This window comes from Lissotriton helveticus, chromosome 7, assembly GCF_964261635.1.
Source record: "Lissotriton helveticus chromosome 7, aLisHel1.1, whole genome shotgun sequence".
Lineage (NCBI taxonomy): Eukaryota > Metazoa > Chordata > Amphibia > Caudata > Salamandridae > Lissotriton > Lissotriton helveticus.
The window spans coordinates 1,481,104,841-1,481,119,910 of NC_136068.1; the positions used below are offsets into that span (position 1 = coordinate 1,481,104,841).

The following is a 15,070-nucleotide window of genomic DNA, read 5'->3' on the forward strand; positions in this document are numbered from 1 at the left end:
AAATATTACCGGAACCCCAAGGCCGCATCACTGGAGAATAACACAAGATATCCAATAGGCGACTTTCTATTTTTTGGAGCAAGCTGCACTCAAAAAATGTTTCCCCAGAAGAAAAGTGTTTTTTTTTTTAAACAATTTGTTAAATATAAGAAGAGCGTCTAAGCATTTAAAGACACTCCCAGGATACTTTTCAGCACAGTCAGCTACCTCACAAGAGCACAACGTATTTAAGATCTGCGGAGGTCTGCACGGGTCAAACATGTGTACTTAACCTTTAGGGCCCCCATGTTCTCAGCTTTTGTCCAGCTAGTTTATGAAGTGCAGGTTAACATGATTGGGAATGGGGCCGGTGATAACTTGATCTCCATCTCTCAGACAGGCACTGCCACGACATATCAATGCAGAGCAAAGCAGGGCCTGCTGCTAGCCTGGCTTCATCTGCAAAACCTGTCTCTGAAAGAGGGATTCAGTGCTCTCAGACCACCCTGAACTGCCATTAAAACATTAGCTAGGTCAGAAAATATTTCGGTCATTCAAACCTTTGCACTCTTCTTGCCCTAAAATTTTAATCCAATATTTATTCACAGAGGGTAACATTACAATTAGATTGTCTGTGGCTTGAAATCCGGGCTTGCTATTTAATGTTCAAGACGTTTGCAGTATTTGAAAAGACACGCAGTTTGGTGGTTTAAAATTAAATGTGTAATTCTCCCCTTCAAGAGGTGAGCTTTCGGTGGGGGCGTTCTCCTTTGCTGAGCACAATCTAACAGTGGGAGTAATATGTCCTTGAATCTGCCACTAGGTGTAGCTAACAAAGGGCCCTGATTCCACCCAGCATGTTAAAGTGTTGTTTACTTTCCACGAAGAGAGCCCTGGTTCATTAAGCTATGGGTAAAGGTGAAGCCCATCCATGTGGGTTGGTGCTGCCGAAAACTAAATGCATTGGCATGCAGCTTAGACAACAGTGAAACTAGCCATTCCGCACTTCATGGGACTTAGTTCACATGTATGACATGACAGTGAAATCGTCCGGGAAGGGGGGATGAATTACTACTAGTGAAACAGCAATACAATCAGCTGATCCAGAAAACCAAGATGCTGTTGTGATTGGATATGTTTTGTGTCAGACATTACAAGTTTTTTTACAATACATGTGAAAAACACATGACTTTAGTTTTGGTTAAAATTCTTAATTATGGGGAACAATTATTAATTTAAGGAATACGTTACTTCAAGTGAATTTTGACATTTTTACACACACCTACAGTCTCTGCAAAGATTTTGCCTCGTTAGTACCAATATAACATACAAATGCATCAAGGAGAAAGGTGACCAGTCAACCTTTGCAAAGGGCCCTCCACTTTGCAGCAACATAAGTCACATTTAATCAGTAATTTTTGATCCCTGTGAGCTCCAAACCACTTTTTAGTTAAAATTGTCAGATTATTCAGCAGATGATGAATTATGTGGCAAATATGGTACAACTATAATTATGATCAAAACATTTGCAAACTAGGATATTTTGCTATTCATATTTGAACTGCGGAAAAGAGAAAAGTACTGATGACAAAAACTGCTTGGCTCAGAGACAAATGGCCTGTGATTCCACTTTTAAGCGTATTTGGGACATTCTGTGATTGGAAACATATCCCACTTTGTGAATGTATTTTAATGTCAATAACTCATATTAAACCTTAAATAAGCATGTGCGGCTATTGGTTGAATTAGATAGCGTAGTAGTTTGTAACTGGTCAGTGAAATGCTAAACAAATACTAAATATAGGGAAGATTTGCTCTTTCTGGCCACACCTCTGACTCCACCCATAAATCTAATCCTCAGGTTATTCTGGGCCTCTGATTCGCTGCCCACAGTACTCCTACTTTTTTCCCCCACTCTGAAAACATAATAGGCTGAAAGCAGTGGTCAATGTCGAACCCCCAGAAACTGGAGTATTATCAGAGTAGGGGTTAAGCACGGCAGTCGCAGATCACAGTTGGCTCAAGTGGGAACTGGGGTTTGAAATTAGGAATCACGGGCTGCATAGGGGCAAGGGCACTTTCCCTGTGCCTTGTCATTTTACTAATGAAGCCCAATAAAGGTACCAGATGACACTATCAGGAAAAACGCTATTTTGTAGTCCCTGACTTTCCTTAAGCACACTAATGCATCTTGGGATATGTAGTCTTGGATTACATCAGCTTAACCAAGTGGACTAATATACCTGAGAGCAATTTCAGGAAAAGGGAAGACCCATGGCTTGACCACTGTGTATCTAATGATATTATAGAGTACGGTGATAACATTAATGGTAAGCTACATTTATTCAGGCAGAACCACTCTGAACCCGGAGAGAAATATGAGGGCTCTTTTTGCAGGTGTGGCAAGTGTAAACTGAGTTGCCCCATTATCAAGTCTTTTACCATTAATGGCCTGACAGTGTTCCCAAATTAAAAATTGATTTTCCCACTTAAGCCTCTTGTGCTTGTGTTTGTGATTCGCAAAAAGTGCAAGAGATTTACTCACAGTCCTGAACCAGCATTTGAAATGTGAGTAGCCCTCATGACCTTACTGCACCAGTCGGCGCCTGGCCACCTTTAGAAGTGTCAGGCCTGCTAGGGCATCTTCTTGATAAAACGTGTGCCAAGTGCCACCTGCCCTCCGAGCTTTCTGTTTGTGTTTGTTTGTGACAGCTGTGGGTCATCTTGAATTAGGGACACTCAAGTGGGTTTTCAGGAAAAATTATGCTTTTGAAGACTGTACAAATTATATTTTCAGCTGAGTGACTTTCAATTTTAAAGCTCCAAGTGGACAACAATTATAGATGAGGTTATCGGCCACTTGTGGCTTTTTAGCCAGCAGCCCTTTGCATTCTGGTACTTGTATTTTTATGTTTTCTACTATAGGCATGGACTTTGAAACCTAGCCTTACATAGTGCAGCTGAAAGTCAACCAGTGGTGTTAGAGTTAGCTAGTTTCTTGGCTATTAATGCTTTGTGAGGCAGTATTCTTTAAAACGGTGTTTCTTCAATGTGTAAAATTTCCACCTGCAGAGGTCACACCTATCATACAAACAATGAACATAGTATTTGTACTATTTTTTATTTGATTTTTAAGTCTGGGAATTGGCAATTTGGTACTCACTCCCTTACATATTTTGGGTGCAAGGGCAGGCTATGGCAGAGTACCGGTGGACTATAGGCTAGAGGTTACCTGCAACATGTTTGAAACTTCGTGCATCTCACACACACTCTCTCCTAGTTCTGTGTTTCACAATTCTCTATTGCTCTTAAAACTATGTGGAGTTTCACACCTGATGGCATCTGGGCTCAGGATACTGCTAGTGAAGATATTGTCTCAAGTCCCTCAGTTTCATTTCTTTGTACTTGTCACCATTTAACAACTGAGCAGGATCATCTTAGTACCGCATTTGAGTAGCCAGTTCATCTTCCAAGTCCACTACTTGCCTGCCTTTCTTAATATTTCTCTTCATAACTATGCGATTGTATACATTTAACGCGCGTACGGTCTCACACAATGGGCGATTTGTATAGGGTCACTGGAAAGTCCACAATGTTGTCCCTGTCCCCCCCAGAAATTTAGTGTCTCCTACGCCCATGATCGTGTGCCCTCCTAAGTAATGACTTCAATGGCTCTCCGGCCATCTGATTGGTTCCAGCGTATCCCCCTTGCCCTTGGAACCACTGCTGAGCCAATTACACTCCCGTTCAAGGGATTCTGGTGCTCTTTACCTGTAGTTGACATGTGTTGTGTCCTAGTTCATCTCATTGGCTCTCCTAAGTAGTTACTGATTTCACTGGATCCTCCGTGCTTTGATCGCCCCGACACTTTTCTTGCAGTCATAAGTCAGGGCCCCAGGTCCTGATACATTTCCTAGTCTCATTCCGTGTAATTAATATCTCTGGGTCCTCGTGTGACTCAAAGGTATTTCTCTACTTTGTTTAGCTCTTGCCGCGTTGTCCCAGGTCCTCTAATGGGTTGCTTGCTTCTTTCTCTTTAAATCTTGATAATCCCCGGGCTCTGGGTCCACTACCTGGCTTCTGCTTTCCTCTTCTTTTAATTAGTATAACTGAGGTCCAGGTTCTCTCCTTGGTTGATGCGTCTCTCTGCTATAGTACTGAATTCCAGCTCATCTGAATGGCTCATGCTTCTCTTTATCTAGTTCATGAAAGTCCGAGGTACCCGTTCCCTTGGCAGGCTGGGGCTTCTCTCACTTAGGAATTCATGAAAGTCAGTGGGTTCTCTGAGATGATGTTACTAATCTCTTGCTGTGATTAACGATTGTCCCTCAGCCATGAATGGCTGCCTGCCATCCCCCTTAATACTCGGCCACACAACCTTTCACTCACTGGCACCTGTTTTTTTGTAGCTCCTTTAAAATGATTGGGTCACTTTCACAGGACCTGGGGTTAAAAGCTGCCTTTTTTGGTCTGGCTAGAGACTGCATTAGCTGCAGTTTACAGCTAATGTAATCACACAAAGTGCTCTAAGAAGCATTATTGATGGCGGCTTGTGGCCCACCTGTATGTTGGTCTTCTGTACAAGTATTAGACTGAGGAGTAGTTCTGTGATTCAGTTTATTAAGTAGTTCTATTTTAGCTAATGGGATGTCAAATGTCCTTGTACTGTAATGGACTTGTATTGTTACACTATATAGCATCAATAGAAATGAAACCACATGTGTTTATTATGTACTAGAAACTGCTACCGGTGTTTCAGCAAGAACAGAGTTTCAGGCCACACGAGCCAGCAGCATGGCCAGCTCAACGGGCATGATTGCCTCATTTGAACATCATGGCATTGTGGCAGATTAAGTCTTATCTAGAGCACAATTCGTTCATGTGGCCCGAAGGTGAGCCACATTGGATTATAAGGGGAATATCTTCATTTACAATGGCATTGATGTCAAAGTCATGAAAAACCAACCATCTAAAGTGATGAGATTTCCTCACAATTTAGTTTCACTGGAGGGGTTTGAGGGTTTCTCTCCGCTTCCAACTTCCCTGGTCTGGCAGGCCAGCAGATGCATACCTCACTGACCTGTGGTGAGAGCTTACAGCAGAGTGGTCGGAGGAAACTGCACCCACTCAGCTGTATCTGTACAGCCCCCGCCCCCAAGTGCTACATCTGTGCCCTGAGGCTCCCCTACCAATCTACTTTCCAGACCTAGTGTAGGCAGATTATTGTAACTGGCATGGTTGTCTATAAAGAGATTATATGTAGGATTAGCTATTGCCTGTCATATGTAATAAGGATGTTGTAGTTTACCGAGGAGTCCCATGTCCATGTAAAATAACGAGACAGAGGTCACAGCTCCCTTATAAGGTCATGGAACTCTAGGTGACTTACAATATCTTTATATGGTATGTCCTGAGGCATGTTATTCCTTACAATACATGGGCACATAACATCACTCTTCCAACAAACATCTTAAATTCTTGGGACTTTGCTCCTTCATAAGAAAGAGATAGTGTGGTTTGGACGTGAAGGATAAACTTTAAATCTATAGTACGAAACTAAACGCACCAAAAAGTAGTTAGCAGAAATGTATTTGAATCAGTTTAATGTAAAATCTGATTTTCTTTTTTTTTTAAAGGCTGTAGGTCCAAATGAATAGCAACACCTTGAGGCATTCTTTCTTTTCTGTTATGAAAAATAAACACATTGCCATAAATCTTTCTTTTCTGGTGGTTACTGTTCATTTAAGAAAAACAGATCAGAAGAGCAAAAAGCCAAATCTCATTTTCTGTTCTGTAAACTGCAGCTTTACTAATGCTCATTCCATGATCTACCATTCACCTTGGCTATTGTATTTGCAGCAAGCATTATGACATTTATACTAAACTGTAACCAATGATTACAGTTGAGCAGCTCCATAATTACCATGTTACAGGGGACTATAGATGTCACAACTCGACTGTAATTGGGAAATTAGACAGTACTTGGATTACGGGTTCCCAAATATTATATATTTTTTCTGACATGGACGGCAAATACCCCTCGAGGGCTCATGAGCAGATTTCTCTTTCCCTCTGAGAGTGGAACTTGTAATATTTTAAAAGTGAGCCGCTTCACTACTGCCCTCTGTGGGAAATACGTAGTCTGCATTTCGGTGCTCTCTGCACAGTCTGACAGGACACAGGCCTTACCTTTAGCTCTGGCCACAACCACCCATTTAACATGTCTCTTGAAGGAGATTTGTGTGCATGTCACTATTGGACAGGTAACATGAAGAGCACTATTGATTGTAAAGGACCTGTGTGAGGCATCTTTGCTAATACAACTCTGAAGATTGCATTATGGGTCACAGACTATAGTCTGAGGATTATGGGTTAAAATGCAGCGTGTTTACTTCAAGTTAATGGTCAGTGATGTGGTTTATATGAGCCTTAAGCATATGTTTGAAACTGTTGAAAAGAAGACTATGTAAAAAGAGTATTTTTACTACTGCGCCTGCTCAGAGCATACACGTGTGCTCCCACACGCACACACAGTTCACATTTATTGCTTCCCTGAAGCAAAGTAAAAATTTTCCCTCTGTTACTGTATAATTATAAAATGTTACAGTACTGTACATTACCACTTCAAAGCCAGTCGTATTGTCATTACCAGTTGTTTTTATTGCAATCAGTAGAAGTCACTGGATCCCAGGTTCTTCAATTGACTTCCTCTGTCTTTTGCATTCAATACCATTGGATCCCATGTCCTACGATTGGCTGTTTTTTTGCTCCCCTATTGTTAAATGATTTAACTTTATTCACTCATTGGCCTTTTTTATTTCCTTCTCCCTGAAGTCAGTGTTATTCCCGGCTCTTAGTGCTCTGGTGTTCCGCTGTTTCCCCCTCCCAAATTAGTCTGTGTCAACATTCTGTCACAGATCCTCCATATGGAACAGCATTATCTTCTCCTCATCCCTCAAGGGAATGAACCTTCCAAGATTCTTGGTCTCCTAGCTTGAGTCTTCAGTATCACATTTTTCCTCCCTAATGTGGATCCAATCCCAGAAACCCCTGTAGTTGCACGTTCTCTTTCCCCATCTCTGTGTGAATTCGTTTCTGTGGCCTCTTGGCTTTCTTCATGTATGCCAATATGGAGCAATTTTAGGTTCTTCTCAGTCCTGTTTTCACACCTCTGCCACTTAATGTTCTGTGTTCTTATTGCTCTTCCTTTGATCTCTTGCAGACATACTCTGGCCTTTTCTGTGTGGTCATCAACCCATACAAGAACCTGCCTATCTACACGGAGCAGATTGTGGAGATGTATCGGGGCAAGAAGCGCCATGAGATGCCACCACACATTTATGCCATCTCCGAGACTGCCTACCGCAGCATGCTGCAAGGTGAGACTTGTTTGCCAGGATGTGCCTAGATGCCAGAAGGGGGGTAAAATGGACAGTGCTGAGCAGCAACGTGCTGCCGGTGGTGTTACTTGAGTCGGAAGTACGTTGCTGCATTGGACCTCCTCACCTCTAAGTATCAAAGTGATCTGCATGGCGGTGGGGTGATGTTGTGGAGACTTGTTGCTTTCCCTCTCTGGGTCCAGTAGTCAATTAAAGGACTACACAGTGTTCATTTGGTGAGTACCTGTTCACTGGGCGCCAGACAGATGAGTTAAAAGCACTTTTAGGGCACATTGCAAGGGTCGACCTGTCCTCTGGGTGTCAGATATGTGGTCTGAATGGCAGGAGCAAAGGCGTAACATTCCATGCTGAAAGGGGAGACATGTTCACCAGGTTTCAGGGTAAGAAAAGGTTAACTGAAGTGTGCTCTGTGAGGAGACATGCCCATCTAGTATTAGACTGGGTAAAGGCTCACCACAATACACAGTAAGGGAAGACCACCCACAAAGCATACGCGGTTTGGCAAGAAGGGAGTTAGATGACTGCTTAAATACGTTGCAAAAACCAGTCCCCTGTTAAGAAAGGTTTTTCAGGGTGACGCTGGCTCTCCACGGGTATCATATGTGGGTCGATAAAGGCCACATTCATTGCTGTATGTCAAAGGAGGAAGTGGAAACTGAGCTTCTGAGGTTGGACATAGGATAAAAGATGATTGCAGCACGTGAAAGGTAGAGACCTGCTTCTAGGTGGCAACGGTGTAAGATCATACCATAGCATTCTGCTAGGGGAGACCAGCCCTCCAAAGCTTCTTGGGGTACAGGCCGACCACAGGATTCTTAAAGTGAAGACCTACCCTCCAGATGTTAGGGTGGGCTGTGAATTACTAGTGCAGCAAGGAGAGATGTATCAATTTGGTATTATTATGCATGGCCACTGCATATCTGAGAAATGGAAGGCGGCGGCCTGAGTGTAGAATTAAACTAGCGATTAAACATCAAGGCTATCAAAGCTTTACAGCAAGCAGACCTGACCTGTCAGATGTCTGCAGGAAACTAGGATTAAAGACCTTAAACCGAGATTACCCGATATGGTGGCATCAGCACAAGTGTGTTGATCTCCCTCACCTTGACCCCTGGTGCCCCAAAATTACCACATCTCCGACCATAAACTTTAATTAAATACACTAACTATACTAGGGTGAAGTTCAGTTGGTGTCATCCAGCTGACTTTGCTTTGGGAAGAACAAGCAGGAGTACAAAGAAGCAGCTGTCCTCTCCCACCAGATAGGGTGGAGAGAGGGTGCTGGGTGAGCAAGAGAGATGAAAAGAATTAAGGTTAGTAAATAAGGGGGGTCAACACGCTTTACTTATGGTCACAAAAGATTTCTTGTAGTTTTAAATCTTAACCATTTATATTGGCTGGGGCTCACAGACCACACTGTATTTAACACCACCATCAAAAGGTAGCGCAAAGTATTAATGCAATCAATTGACTTTTGTTTGACATGGCTAATGTTTTAATGTGATGATTTAACCATCTTAAGTTATAATGTGATGTAGCACAAACACACATCTTAGTGTTATTTCCTTGGAGCTATTTTAACACTAGGTTTAGCTCTCATAAAAACGAAACTACAAAGACATTTTTATAATTGCTTTTTCACTAACTGGCGCCTGAAGCATTTTCTACATTTTGCACTGTGTGTGCGGGTGTGAAAATAGCGATTGTTGACATATGGGACTGGAAGACTAAGGCCATTTGCTTGTGCCGTCTGGCAGAGGGGACAATGGTTTCTCTTTATGCCACTCTGGAGCTATGAACGTGACACGGCCTATGACAATTTTGTGCGCATGTCAGCCATCATGGATCTTGGTTTGGCCACCGTAAGAAGTTTTGTGAGGCCAGCTGGGGGGCCTGTTCTGACTGTCTTGATTCCGGTGGCTAATCCTAGGGATTCGTACTGATCCCTAAGTTGAACATGTGTTGTACACTTGGGAGTAATCTTGCGAGAGTGCATGCTGGCTTTTCCCACTTGTCGTTTGTGAGTCGGGTCCAAATGTTGGGAAGATTTCTCTCTGCCTGTGTATAGTGTTGGACAGGTTCTTGCTTCACCTCTTGCTCAATGTACGCCGTGTAGCTGATGTCTCTTTATTTACTCACCTTTCTTCTGTGTTTGTAGATCGCGAGGACCAGTCTATTCTTTGCACGTAAGTAATGCACGCGTGCACTTGCACAGCAGTTGTGTAATGCATGACTTGAACTCCAGGTTGTTGCATGCTCATCCAATGAGGTCTCTACTCTGCCCAGACCTAGAACTCGTTGGTAGTGCAGTCATTGGCCCTTCTGGAATAGCACAGAGACTGAGATCAGCAGTGACCACTCATTGGTGCACCTTAGTTGACACCAAAAACAGCAACAGATGATAGACACAGAAGTAGGACACTATTTTGACAGGTTTTATATCCGTGGCCTACAGTCACACGAACACTGGATGTCTTCCTCCCTACCAGGGTTGGCTTGGTATTCAAAATCGTCCCAGGCACGCAAAAAAAAGTGGCCTACATTTCCATATTTCCTTTCCTCAAAACACAGCTTCGGAGACATTTTATTTAAAAAAAGGGGGGGGGGAGACAAAAAAAGGGCACAGATTAGTTTACACTGGTGACTGAAAACAAGTGCGGCCACTTCTGCTCAGGCACCCTGCCCCGCTAGGTATGCATACATTAATGGGCCGGCCCTGCGAGAGAAAGAAAGTGACACCTCTGCCTGTTGCTAAATGTGAGGTAATGAGCGCCCAACTGCCTCCAGAAAGGCCACTCAGACACCCACTGGGCCACTGGTTGTATCCGAACAGCGACACAGCCCAAATCTGCCCCCAGACTTCTCCAAAAAGCAGTCCACAGATGGAACTCGGGAATTTCCGGAGTGCCCGCGTTATTAATCCAACCCTGCTCCCTACACAAGTACAGTTGCCAGTCTCTGGCTAGCATGAAGTCAAGACTCACATAAACACTCTCCTGTTTTAGAATCAGTCCTCAAATGACACCAAGGCAGCCACTTGAGTTAGTCGTTGCACTCATGCTCGCGTGCGAGCACGCTCCTGCCCTCCTTGTGAAGCACTGCTGTAACACGCTTTCCTTGCATGTGTCTGACACGGTACTGTTGCAGGGGAGAGTCTGGAGCTGGCAAGACCGAGAACACCAAGAAAGTGATCCAGTACCTGGCGCATGTGGCTTCCTCACACAAGGGCCGTAAAGAGCACACGGTGCCGGTGAGTGGGGTGGCGATTGTTGATTTTATCAGTCATGGGCAGGGCACTGCCTAGTATGTATGTCACTACATGTCAGTCCGCTTCACACCATACCTGCACCCGCACACACTCCCTCACAGCAACTGCCCCAGACATACCATCTTCACTTGTACAATCTCCAATCTGCTTGGTACGCTCTTCTCTTACTGATGTTCACTTGTGTGTGCCCTTTCTTCTGCCTTGCATATCCCCACCATTGCATATGTGTCCCTTACATGTCCCATTGTCCCTGCTCATGCAAGCTTCTGTCTTCACATCTGTCTCCAAAGCTTTCTTTCGTACCAGCACATGAATGAATGACTAAAACATTTGTTAAGCGCGTAGCTACCCGGAGGCACATGCTTCTGTCATTCATGTATGTACACTAGCAGGGGCGGCTGGTGACATTTGAAAGTGGTGGGGCGTAAACTAATTTGCATATTGCAGCGAGCGTAGCGAGAGAGCGCAGCGAGCGAGCCCGAACCACCTTGCATCCATCCACACATCATTCATGCATCCACCCATCCATCCATCCATCCATCCACCCACCCACCCACCCATCCATCCACCAATTCTGCATTCATCCTGCATCCATCATTCATTCATGCATCCACCCATCCATCCTGCATCCATCCATCATTCATTCATGTATCCATCCACCCATCCATCCACCCATCCATCATCCATCCTGCATCCATTCCTGCATCCATTCATGTGTCCACCCATCCACCCACCCATCCTGCATCCATCATTCATTCATGCACCCATCCATCCACCCTGCATCCATCATTCATTCATCCACCCATCCATCCACCCATCCATCCATCATTCATTCATGCATCCATCCATCCACCCATCCATCCACCCATCCATCATCCATTCCTGCATCCATTCATGCATCCACCCATCCATCCATCCTGCATCCATCATTCATTCATGCACCCATCCATCCACCCTGCATCCATCCTTCATCCATCATTCATTCATCCACCCATCCTGCATCCATCATTCATTCATGTATCCACCCATCCATCCACCCATCATTCATCCTGCATCCATTCATGTGTCCACCCATCCACCCATCCATCCACCCATCCTGCATCCATCATTCATTCATGCACCCATCCATCCACCCTGCATCCATCATTCATGCACCCATCCATCCATCCATCCACCCATCCATCCTGCATCCATCATTCATTCATTCATCCACCCATCCATCCACCCATCCAGCATCCATCATTCATTTATTCATGCATCCATCCACCCATCCATCCACCCATCCATCATCCATCCTGCATCCATTCCTGCATCCACCCATCCATCCATCCATCATTCATTCATGCACCCATCCATCCACCCTGCATCCATCCTGCATCCATCATTCATTCATCCACCCATCCTGCATCCATCATTCATTCATGCATCCACCCATCCATTCATCCACCCATCCATTCATCCACCCATCATTCATCCATCATCCATCCATCCATCCACCCATCCTGCATCCATCATTCATTCATGCACCCATCCATCCACCCTGCATCCATCCTGCATCCATCATTCATTCATCTACCCATCCACCCATCCTGCATCCATCCTGCATCCATCATTCATTCATGCATCCACCCATCCATTCATCCACCCATCATTCATCCTGCATCCATTCATGCATCCACCCATCCACCCATCCTGCATCCATCATTCATTTATTTTTATGACCATATAACTTGCACACAGCTTGTCAGTGTTTAATACCAGTCTCGAACCTTGTACTCCAGCACCAATGATACATGATTAATATTAATTGTTTTTAAAAACATGTATTTATTCAACACCAATTTCACACCTTAGTCGGAACATCATTTTTATTTGTTTTTTTAAATATCTATTTATTTAACACCAAAGTAAGTCATGTATACATTTTTATGGTTCAATAAGAGGCTCGAACCTGGTTTCCCAGCACCAAAGTCGGCCGTGCTATCCGTCGGGGGTTATGTAACCGGGCTATGTAGTGACCCGCCAATCCTGCGCCAGGATTGGCTGGGGGGGCACCATGACTCCTCGCCCAGTCGCCCTGTGTAACGGGGGGCTGCGGCCCGCCCCCTGGTCCTCTCTCTAAGGGGGAATTCACAAGAAAACGATCTGCGCATGCGCGGGCATGTTTGTGCCCAAAAATACACTTGCGCAGCTGCAGCAGCCCGATCCTCTCCCCCCCCCCCCCCCCCCCCCCTTGCGCACTCCGGGAAGGTCGGGTGTCTCCCGGTTTCCCGGCCGGCAGATAGCGCGATTTTTTAAAATAATTGTGTTTGGCTTCTAGTGACGACGTGGTGGGTCCATGGGGCTTAGTGGGGCTTCGCCCCTACGCCCCAATGGACGCACCGCGCCAACACTAGTGTCTGCCTCTCTGCACGTTCATCTAACCCTTGGGAATCCTGACCCCTCCTTACAGCTGCACACCCAGATCTTTCACCTCACCCAGAAATCTGTCTTGGGCTTTTGGATGATTTGACAATAACGCTACGCACATATGTGGTTGGTATGACAATTAAGTAGTTATCAGAGGTGGACATGGCTGTCACTGGCGAGATGTGCCCCTGAGCGTGGTACACCTTGTATGATAATAGCACCAGAGCTGCTCCAGAAATTCAAATCCTCTCTCAGCATGATCGAAATTTGCATAGTGTTGTGCCCTGCTCACACTTGCATGTTGCAGTCTTCCCACCGAGTTTGTTGTCACTGTTAACCATTCTGTGTGTTTTGTTAACGCCAGCCGGAGCCTCACACCTTATTCAAACACCAGGCAAGTGGTCTCAGTCACTTTGAATGCTTGCAGTGGGTCTGATGACATCACTTCCGTCCTTGCTCAGTTCCTCCTCATTGCTTCATTTATAACGTAGTAATTGCCAGGGCCCTTCTCAGGTGGCCACTGCACCTTGCCCCGCCAGCGATGCCAGTAACACAACCAACATAGCTAATAACCATCGCACTCCTACAAGTGTGACAATTTAGACTATTCAAGGCCTCCCAAAGTTACAGGAAGGGCGTGGGTGGCAGGTATTAGTTATGTACATATATATTTAATTCACCCACACCATGGCCTTTCTACAATGCTTGCAATAACCCTGATGAGATCACTTGCTGCTGTGCACTGCATTGGTTACAGTGCCTGCCTGTTCCCTTCGGATCACTCTTGATCTTTAGACCGTTGTGTTCTCCATCACACAACGTTTAACGTTTCTAGAATGCTTGTAGCAACCCAGATAACTTCATTTCCTTCTGTACATTGCATTGGCTACACAGACCGTCAGTTCCCTCCAGATCACTCCTGATCTTTAGGTAGGTGTCCCCACACACACAGGCATGCACCCCCACACAGGAATCCACCCACACACAACACACACAGGCCTGTACTCACTCACTCACACGCAGGCATGCACCCACCCAGACACAGGAATTCAACTACCCACACACATAAATTCACCCACCCACAACACACACAGGCATGCACTTAATCACACAAACATGCACCCACACACTGGATCCCCTTCAGTGAGAGGACGAGTGCAAGGATAGGGTTTGGGAGGTCAGGTGATTTGCACCTGGGGTGTTTCAAACGCATCAGTCTATGAATATACCACCTTCACCAGAGGACACAAGTCGTAGGGACTAAAGATTCTATGAACATTGAGGGGTTCATATCCTAGACCCCTCTTCTGAACATACTTCCTTTCAGTCCCACATGGTTCTAGGTCAATAGTCGCATCCAAAAATATCTAAGTTTAATCCTCTTTAATACAGACGTTGTTCCAAATGCTTTCAAAATGCATTTAATTTCCAAAACACCTTACAAAATAAATCTAATTGCTAAGATTTAAATACAAGTAATTCTAGCACACATCCCTGATTCCAAATAGCTGTAATTGCAAAAACCTTTAACTTTAATATCCGTGTTTGCAAACTGTTCTAATATAGTTATGTCATTGAAAATCATCTAATAAAATGCATCTAATTATACTTACTTGCTGTATGAATATCTAAAGTCAAAGATGCTTTATTCAGTTTGTAAAAGAATACAACCATATAGCAGCATACACACAAGAGAATTTTAGCACCATACTAAATTAAACTATCTCAAAAATAATCTTGCATAATAGCACTCATGATAAAAACATTTTAACAATATTAAAAATGCATGGTCATAGGATCAACAAATTTGGCAAAAGAACTTAACAATCCTACGATCTTTGGTTATGTGCAAATATACAATTTAAAGTGCTAAGTATTATCTCGAGATTAGTATATGTGCAAATTAACAATTCTAGGGTGTATATCCAATTAGCCGCACCTAAACTGACTATTGGCTTAAAATAATAATGAATAAACTGCAGGTAATAAAATAATCCTACACAAGGGAATATTG

The 15,070-nt window shown here is 44.2% G+C and overlaps 1 protein-coding gene across 3 annotated transcripts in view; it reads left to right on the plus strand.

Annotated features, from left to right (window-relative positions):
• The window catches only part of LOC144770399 (uncharacterized), a 643,183-nt gene that overhangs the window by 353,416 nt on the left and 274,697 nt on the right, over nt 1-15,070 (plus strand). For all 3 annotated transcript variants that reach the window (XM_078654899.1, XM_078654900.1, XM_078654898.1), the window contains exons 3-5: nt 7,202-7,358; nt 9,538-9,565; nt 10,527-10,629. In XM_078654899.1, the coding sequence (XP_078511025.1) occupies nt 7,202-7,358; nt 9,538-9,565; nt 10,527-10,629 (288 nt within the window). The remainder of the gene's footprint in view (nt 1-7,201; nt 7,359-9,537; nt 9,566-10,526; nt 10,630-15,070) is intronic.